The 9,613-nt window shown below is 53.9% G+C and overlaps 1 protein-coding gene across 1 annotated transcript in view; it reads left to right on the top strand.

Annotated features, from left to right (window-relative positions):
• Nucleotides 1-9,613, top strand: part of GTF2IRD1 (GTF2I repeat domain containing 1) — a 96,976-nt gene that overhangs the window by 48,205 nt on the left and 39,158 nt on the right. Inside the window, exons 19-21 of the mRNA XM_011960588.1 lie at nucleotides 1,824-1,907; nucleotides 3,031-3,214; nucleotides 3,802-3,830. Of these exons, the coding sequence (XP_011815978.1) occupies nucleotides 1,824-1,907; nucleotides 3,031-3,214; nucleotides 3,802-3,830 (297 nt within the window). The remainder of the gene's footprint in view (nucleotides 1-1,823; nucleotides 1,908-3,030; nucleotides 3,215-3,801; nucleotides 3,831-9,613) is intronic.

The following is a 9,613-nucleotide window of genomic DNA, read 5'->3' as shown; positions in this document are numbered from 1 at the left end:
TAGCCAGGATGGTCTTGATCTCCTGACCTCGTGATCCGCCCGTCTCGGCCTCCCAAAGTGCTGGGATTACAGGCTTGAGCCACCACGCCCGGCCAGAGAAATCAGAGACCAAGTGCAATGGCTCATGCCTGTAATCCCAGCACTTTGGGAGGCTGAGGCAGGTGGATCACTTGAGTCTAGGAGTTCAAGCCCAGCCTGGCCAACATGGCAAAACCCCGTGTCTACCAAAAAAGTACAAGAATTAGGCGAGGCAGCATGTACCTGCGATCCCAGCTACTCAGGAGGCTGAGGCCGGAGAATCTCTTGAACCTGGCATGTGGAGGTTGTAGTGAGCAGAGATCGCACCACTGTACTCCAGCCGGGGTGACAGAGCAAGACGCTGCCTCAAAAAAGAGAAAGAGAGAGAGAGAGAGAGATGGTGGTCTGGGATCCCTCCAGCACATGCCGGCACTTGTTTGTTTGTTTGTTGAGATGGAGTTTTTACTCTTAGCCAAGTGCAGTGGCACACGCCTGTGATCCCAGCTACTCAGGAGGCTGGAGTGCAATGGTGCGATCTCAGCCACTACAACCTCTGCCTCTTGGGTTTAAGCGATTCTTCTGCCTCAGATTCCTGAGTAGCTGGGATTATAGGCACACACCACCACACCAGGCTAATTTTTGTATTTTTTTTAGTAGAGACGGGATTTCACCATATTGGCCAGGCTGGTCTCGAACTCCTGACCTCAGATGATCTACCCACCTCAGCCTCCCAAAGTGTTGGGATTACAGGTGTGAGCCACTGCACCCAGCATTTTTTGTTTGTTTGTTTGTTTGTTTGTTTGTTTGTTTGAGACAGAGTATTGCTCTGTCACCCCAGCTGGAGTGCAGTGGTGTGATCTCTGCTCACTACAACCTCCACCTCCCAGGTTCGAAGGATTCTCTTGCCTCAGCCTCCTGAGTAGCTGGGATTACAGGTACGCACAACCATGCCTGGCTAATTTTTGTAGTTTTAGTAGAGATGGGGTTTCACCTTGTTGGCCAGGCTGGTCTCCAACTCCTGCACTCAGGTGATCTTCCCGCCTCGGCCCCCCAAAGTGCTGGCATTACAAGCATGAGCCGCCGCGCCCGGCCACACTTGGGAGTTTTTAATGAACACTCTGGGTGAGGGTGGCTCGGTGGTTCATGCCTGTAATCCCAGCACTTTTGGAGGCTGAGGCAGGCGGATCACTTGAGCTCAGGGGTTTGAGGCCAGCCTGGGCAACATGGCGAAACCCCATCTCTACCAAAAACACAAAAAAGAAATTAGCCAAGTGCAGTGGCACACGCCTGTGATCCCAGCTACTCAGGAGGCTGAGACAGGAGAATCGCTAGAGCCTGGGAGGTGGAGGTTGCATTGGGAGCTGCCAGGCCCGTCCCCTGTGTCTGTGGACACTGCCCGTCCTCCACCATCTGCTGGATCAGCTGGGCTTCCGTTCCCTCCCTTGTCTCCAGCCCCCCAGTGACTTCACGAAGCCCCCGCCCCCTGCTCGCCAGCCCGGGGCACAGGACTCCGCACGCCATGGTGTCCCCCCGCTCCGGGGCTTATTTATTGGTTTGGTGGTTTTCAAATGTCAACAATTAACTTAATTTCCAAGTCATCACTGTTGTGGCAACAGTGCATGTCCTTCTGGAAAAAACACATCTCCATCAAGACTTTGGTGCTGAAGGACCTGAGGGGCCCACTCCAAAGATCCGTTAATTGCCGGAGAAGGAGTTCCCCATAATTAGAAAATCAGCTTCCTTAAAAGTCACCAAGTGCCTTTTCACTGAGCAGCCCAAACCCATAATCGTTTTGCGCTTTGCAGAAAATTACGACGCGAGGCTGTCAAGGATCGACATCGCCAACACGCTAAGGGAGCAGGTCCAGGACCTTTTCAATAAGAAATACGGTAAGCAGCGCAGAACCCCCGGGGAGGGACACGTAGCTGCTGTGGGCAGAGAAGTGGGAGGCTTCCCAGTTCCAGCCGAGGGCATTTCTAGGGAAACAATTCACCCCTTTACACGTATTTCTTGAGCATTTACTACATGCCAGGCACTGTCTCAGGCACTGGAGATATTGCCGTGAATAAAACAGACACAATCCCTGTACTCATGAGCCTTGCAGACCAGTGAGGTGAGACACACTTTCAACTACCACACACAGAATTTAATAGACAGGGGCCTGGCTCGGTGGCTCATGCCTGTAATCTCAGCACTTTTGGAGGCTGAGGCAGTTGGATCACTTGAGCTCAGGAGTTCGTGGCCAGCCTGGGCAACATGGCGAAACCCCGTCTCTACCAAAAATACAAAAAAGAAATTAGCCCGGTGCAGTGGTGCACACCTGCGGTCCCAGCTACTCAGGAGGCTGAGGCAGGAGAATCGCTTGAGCCTGGGAGGTGGAGGTTGTAGTGAGCTGAGATCGCGCCATTGCACTCCAGCCTGGGCAACAAAAGCGAAACTCTGTCTCAAAAAAAAAATAAAACGGGGGGAGCATACAACATGGGAGCATATTGGTGTGGCTTTTTCTTTCTTTTCTTTTCTTTTCTTTTTTTTATTTTGAGACAGGGTCTCACTCTGTCACCCATGCTGGAGTGCAGTGGCGTGATCATGGTTCATTACAGCCTCAAACGCCTGGGTTCAAGCAATCGTCCTGCCTCAGCCTCCCAAGTGGCTGGAACTACAGGCATGCACTACTATGCCCAGCTATTTTTTAGAAATTTTTAGTAGAGACAGGGTCTTGCTATGTTGCCCAGGCTGATCTCGAACTCTTACACTTAAGTGACCCTCCTGCCTTGGCCTCCCAAAATGCTGGGATTACGGGCATGAGCCACCATGCTGGCCTTTTTTTAATGTTCTGATCATATAGCTCAGATTGTAATGCCTATACCTTTACCACGGTGCTACATGAGAGCTTTCTCATACCATTCACTCTCCTGCACGCATGTCTTTCCATCACACCCCCGCAATCCCACGTACACACACCCCACGCTGCCTCTCACTCCTGACGGGCAGGACCCTGCCTCTCACCCACAGGGGAAGCCTTGGGTATCAAGTACCCGGTCCAGGTCCCCTACAAGCGGATCAAGAGTAACCCCGGCTCCGTGATCATTGAGGGGCTGCCCCCGGGAATCCCGTTCCGAAAGCCCTGCACCTTCGGCTCCCAGAACCTGGAGAGGATTCTTGCCGTGGCTGACAAGATCAAGTTCACAGTCACCAGGTACTCAGGGGGAAGGGTGAGGGTGAAGAGGCAGGACTAGCTCAGCTGGGGGCTTATACTTGCGAATCCTTAGCCTTTCCCTAGGTCCTGGCCTCCCCACTGGACAAGGCAGCTCTCCTGGCACCATCCTGGGTCCTGGGGGTGGCCGGGAAGGGACTGCAGGCCAGCCTGAGTGCAGGGAGCCCTTCAGAAGTGGGACTGGTCACCCCACCATGGCAAGGGCAGCCTTCAAGGGCATCTTCAACCTGTTCAGCAACACCTGCTCACTGCACCCCCAGCCCCCGGGAAAGGCATTCAGCCCGCATCAGGAGATTTGCTCAAGGTCCCAGGGCCAGGGCCAGCCAGGGCAGAGCCGGCGCAAGGCCCAGGTCTGCGTCCTGCAGAGTGATACTGCCAATGCCAGCACCCTGCCACGCCGTCTCAGTGTCCCACGCACACAGAGCCCCAGGGCGGCTTGTTAAAATACAGATTCTGCTGCTGTAGGTCTGGGGTGCTCCCAGGAGAGACTGAGGCTACTGTATCCCAGGGGTGTCTTCCTCATCCCCCAGGTCCTCCTTCTGACACCCTTACCTCTCTTTCTCTTCTAGGCCTTTCCAAGGACTCATCCCAAAGCCTGGTAAGAGGCACTGGCTGTGGAGGGGGCACTGGGAATAGGGCCTGGTCATAGTGCTGGAGGCTGGAGCTAAGTCTGCTATGGGGCACAGGTTCTGGGGTCTGGGAACAGAAGCCAGCCAGGCCCCTGCCTTTTTTTTTTTTTCTTTTTTTTTTTTTCCTGAGGCAGAGTCCTTCTCTGTCACCCATGCTAGAGTGCAGTGGCGTGAACATGGCTTACTGCAACCTCCACCTCCTGGGTTCAAGCGATCCTCCTGCCTCAGCCTCCTGAGTAGCTGGGATTACAGGCAACTGTCACCACGCCTGGCTATTTTTTGTGTTTTTAGTAGAGACGGGGTTTCACCATGGTGGCCAGGCTGGTCTCAAACTCCTGACCTCAAGTGATCCACCCACCTCGGCCTCCCAAAGTGTTGGGATTACAGGCATGAGCCACCACACCTGGCCTAGGCCCCTGCCCTTCTGTTTAGCCACCTCACCTGGGCACCTGCCCCAGGTAGATGGAGGAAGGCTAAGCTTGAATGTGGCCCCAGATCCTGGAGCAGAAAAAGGGGTGGTGGTGCCGGTGACTTCTAAGTTTTACCCAGTGGGGATTCAGGAGGGAGGAGGGGCCAGGCCGGGTCAGTGCACCTGCTCCTCCTGATAAAGGGGGTCTGGTTGACCTCAGTGAATAGATGAGGTTGGAGGCAAGTGAGTTCCTAACCACAGAAAGAGGGGTATCTGCATGGGGGACCGCAAGCTTGTTGGTAAGATGTAGGGGGTGCCTACCCCACCTTAAACAGTGCAGTGCCTCTTCTGACCCCTTTTTTAAAAATATATTTTATTTTTAAATATATTTTTATGTTTTTTGAAACCAAGTCTCACTTTGTTGCCCAGGCTGGAGTGCAATGGCACTATCTCTGCTCACTGCAACCTCCACCTCCCAGGTTCAAGCTATTCTGCCTCAGCCTCCCAAGTAGCTGGGATTATAGGCATGCACCACAATGCCTGGCTAATTTTTGTATTTTTAGTAGAGCCAGGTTTCACCATATTGGCTAGGCTGGTCTCAAACTCCTGGCCTCAAGTGATCCACCTGCCTCAGCCTCCCAAAGTGCTGGGATCACAGGCATAAGCCACCACTCCCAGCCTCCTGACCCTTTTTAAGGCACCCATCCACTTCCGTCTCCACCATGGGCTGTGTCCTGGCCTCCCAAACCCAGATTTGCAGGGGCTGTCCCTGCAGGGCGACATGCCACGTGTTGAGCACTAAGGACTGGCTAGAGCCTTCAGGGCGGGCCAGGCACAATGACTCACACCTGTAATCCCAGCACTTTGGGAAGCCAAGGCAGGAAGATCTCTTGAGGTCAGTAGTTCAAGACGAGCCTGACCGACATGGTGATACCCATGTCTACTTAAAATCCAAAAATTAGCCAGGCATGGTGGTGCACACCTGTAATCCCAGCTACTCGGGAGGCTGAGGCAGGAGAATCCCTTGAACCCGGGAGGCGGAGCTTGCATTGAGCTGAGATCGCACACTGTACTCCAGCTTGGGTGTCAGGGTGAGACTCAGTCTCAAAAAAACAAACAGGCCGGGCGTGGTGGCTCAAGCCTGTAATCCCAGCACTTTGGGAGGCCGAGACGGGCGGATCACGAAGTCAGGAGATCGAGACCATCCTGGCTAACACGGTGAAACCCCGTCTCTACTAAAAATACAAAAAACTAGCCGGGCGAGGTGGTGGGCGCCTGTAGTCCCAGCTACTCCAGAGGCTGAGGCAGGAGAATGGCATAAACCCGGGAGGCGGAACTTGCAGTGAGCTGAGATCCGGCCACTGCACTCCAGCCGGGGCGACAGAGCAAGACTCCGTCTCAAAAAAACAAACAAACAAACAAAATACTTAGGGTATGGTGATGTGGCGGCTGCTGACAGGCCATGGGAACCCCCAGAAGGGGGATCAGGAGGGTGAGGGGTAGTTGGATAGGGTTTCCTGGAGTAAGGAAGGCCCTGCTTGGGCCTCAGGGGAAGATGGGACTTTGAGAGGCAGAGAGGAGGGTGGGTTGTGTTTGGCGGGGTGAACAGCTGGGGTTGGGGAGTCATTGGAGGCCAGAAGTGTGTTTCCGGAGCTCTCGGAGGGGCAGAATGGTCAGATGATGTTGGAAAGGTGGAGCCAGTGGAAGCTGCAGCAGGGCAATGCAGTGAGTGTGGCTGCGGCAGACACCTGGCTGAGAGGTCACTGGGTTTCTGGCCCTGCACTGGATGATTTATACGGGTGCCTTTCACACGTATTTCGGGAGGTCCTGCTGGGGCAAGGCGGTGTTCTAGGAACTAGGGTTACAGCGGAGTGCAGACAGAGGAGGCATCTCATTTAGTCTTCATACCTAGGAGGTAGATTCTAGAGCCCACCTTACAGAGGGGGAAACTGAGGCGCAGTGTGAGTGATGTATTAATACTCTGTGTCCCAGGGCTAGCAGGTGGCCGTGGCCCCAGCCCTCAGGGATGGACCAGCCAGCCCCTTTCCAGGCATTGGCACCCAAGCCGGGTATTCACCTGGAGAACCAGCTCCACGCTTACTCATGCCACTAGTCATGCTGGGCTGGGAACATGTCCAAGCTCCTCGGAGTCTCCAAGAGTTCACCAGAGGTCACTGAGTGCTACTCCTGCGCCAGAATAGACTTTTCTCAAACCCTCCCTTGCACGGTCCCCAAAGCCTGGCCTGGGCCAGCACCGGCAGTTCCAAGGTGAATTGGAGTGGAAGCTGGGGTCTGCTGGGGGAGGCAGAGGCAATAGCAGGCCCCTTCATCTGGAGGCAGGTGTCCCAGGGCAGGTGGAGGGGTGGCAGATAGTCTGCAGAGAGGCAGGTGGCTGGGGCAGTGCCCAGGAGTCAGGCTTCAGGGTCCCAGGCAGCATATGGGCCATGGGAAAGCGCCGTTTGTTCAAGTCCCTGTACCCGCCTGACTAGCTGTGGGAATCTGAGCCTTCACTTCCTTCCTGCTAAGACGGACAAGCACACCTGCCTTGCCATGTGATATGAAGATGGAAAAAGATGGGCAGTGCCAGGTGAGCTGGGAGGACTGTTTTCCCCCAGTTGCCCCCTTTTTTTTTTTTTTTGGAGATGGAGTTTAGCTCTCGTTGCCCAGGCTAGAGTGCAATGGCGTGATCTCAGCTCACTGCAACCTCCACCTCCCAGGTTCAAACGATTCTCCTGCCTCAGCCTCCCGAGTAGCTGGGATTACAGGCACCCACCACCATGCCCAGCTAATTATTTTGTATTTTTAGTAGAGACAGGGTTTCACCATGTTGACCAGGCTGGTCTCAAACTCCTGACCTCGTGATCCGCCCGCCTCGGCCTCCCAAAGTGTTAGAATTACAGGCGTGAGCCACCGCGCCCAGCCCTAGAGCCATTCTTAACAGGGTTTGTCCCCCTGGAAAATTCCAGAAGCCTCACCCTCCTGGGAATTCCCTGCTGGGTGCCAGTCATCTCTTCACTGCTCGGTTTCCACCCTCCCATCCTTGCACCGACATCCCACTGTTTAGGCCTTCTTCAAGCATGGACCTTCTCATGCTCAGTCTCTCTGTGGTGTGGAAATGTCTACTGGGTGGACCTCACAGAAGGTTCTAGGCCCTGGCGCAAGCCCAAGGGAAGTGATGATCCAAAATGGACTCAGATAAAGTTTCTGCCACTATGCATTGGGGGCTTTTGGTAGGAGTCCAGTTCAATTTTAGAAAAATAAAAATACATGTCTCGCACTTCTGAGTTTGCAGACTAAGGTCCGTTCTGTATTTGCTAACGAGGACAAAAAGAAAGGCGGCTGGGCACGGTGGCTCACGCCTGTAATCCCAGCACTTTGGGAGGTCAAGATGGGCAGATCACTTGAGGCTGGACAAGAGTTCGAGACCAGCTTGGCCAATCAGCCTGGCCTTTCACCATGTTAGGGTGCCTAAAAATACAAAACTTAGCTGGATGCTGTGGCACACACCTATAATCCCAGCTACTCAGGAGGCTGAGGCAGGAGAATCGCTTGAAACCAGAAGGCGGAGGTTGCAGTGAGCCGAGATCGCGCCATTGCACTCCAGCCTGAGCAACAAGAGTGAAACTCCATCTCAAAACAACAACAAAAAAGAATGGCTCTAAACCAGGAATAGTTTACCCTGTAGTCCCAGCACTTTGGGAGGCCAAGGTAGGAGTATCGCTTGAGGCCAAGAGTTTGAGGCCAGCCTGGGCAACATAACAAGACCCTGTCTCTACAAAAAATTTAAACATTAGCCAGGCACAGTGGCGCACACCTGTAATCTCAGCTACTCAGGAGGCCGAAGCAGGAGGATGACTTGAGCCCGGGAGGTGGAGGTTGCAGTGAGCTGAGATTATGCAACTGCACTCCAGGCTGGGTGACAGAGCATGACACCGTCTGAAAAAAAAAAGAATGGCTCTGAGATTTTTTTAGGTCACTTATTGAAGGTTCCCATGGAAGCCTAACAGAACCACCCCGAGAAGGTGAGAATTCTGAAAGAGATTACGCTTTTTTGTTTTTGTTTTGTTTTGTTTTTTTGTTTTAAGGTGGAGTTTCGCTTCTTGTCACCCAGGCTGGAGTGCAATGGCACGATCTCAGCTCACTGCAGCCTCCGCCTCCCAAGTTCAAGCGATTCTCCTGCCTCAGTCTCCCAAGTAGCTGGAATTACAGGTGTGCACCACAACACTCGGCTGATTTTTGTATTTTTAGTAGAGACGGAGTTTCGCCATGTTGGCCAGGCTGATCTCAAGCTTCTGACCTCAGGTAATCTGCCCGCCTCAGCCTCCCAGAGTGCTGGGATTACAGTCATGAGCCACCGCGCCCAGCTGAGATTGTGCTTTTTTGAAGATGAATCAGTCGTTAAATTGCAAGAGCCCCACTGCACCCTGGAGCTGTGGGCCTCCCCACTGAAGGGTGAGAGTACAGCCACTCCTGGGCTGGTTTTGTTCTGGGTCAAGAGAGATGACTCAGGCCAGACGTGGTGGCTCACACCTATAATCCCAGCATTTTGGGAGGCCAAGATGGGAGAATCACTCAAGCCCAGGAGTTTGAGACCAGCCTAGGCAACACAGCAAGATCCCATCCTGCAAAGACATTTTTTAAAATTAGCCAGATATGGTAGGGACGAACGACTGTATTCCCAGCTACTTGGGAGACTGAGGTGGGAGGATCCCTCGAGGCTAGGAGTTGGAGGCTGCTGTGAGCCATGATTCCAGCGTGCATGACAGTGAGATCTTGTCTCTAAAAAAGAGAGAGAGAGAGAGAGATAAGCCCAGAATGTCTTTAATGTTTTCCCAACTGGGGACACCACATCTGCCCTCAGTGCCTCAGTTTCCCCACTAAAATCTAGATGCCCTGCCTGCTCTGACATGCTGAGTGGCAGGCAGGCGTCTGACTGGAGAGGAAGGTATACTTGGACTTGGACCAGGCCTCAGAGGGCAGTGGGTGAATTTCAGTCCTGAGGTCAAGAGAGCTGTGGGCCAGGGATTTCTGGGGGCCAGAGGTGCTGGAAGGCACCAGGCTGTACTGGAGGGGACCTGGTGGGGGGCCTGGGGTTGCAGAGGGATGGGGGGATTGGGTCCCCCAACTCGTACCAGAAGGAACTCCAGCCCTGCCTGCAAGGGGTTGAGATAACCCACGCTCGACCCTGGGGGCTGAACACCATTGGTAGCTGCGTGGTTCTATACTGCCCAGCCAGGCCACACCCCACCTGCCTGCAGTGGGCACTGAGTTAAATTAGGGAGACTCTGCCAGGCTCGGTGGCTCATGCCTGTAATCCCAGCACTTTGGGGGGCTGAGGCAGGT

Source organism: Colobus angolensis, unplaced genomic scaffold (genome assembly GCF_000951035.1).
Source record: "Colobus angolensis palliatus isolate OR3802 unplaced genomic scaffold, Cang.pa_1.0 Scaffold516, whole genome shotgun sequence".
NCBI classification, from domain to species: Eukaryota; Metazoa; Chordata; class Mammalia; order Primates; family Cercopithecidae; genus Colobus; species Colobus angolensis.
The sequence above is the reverse complement of the archived record's forward strand: the minus strand, read 5'-3'. Positions and strand labels throughout refer to the sequence as shown.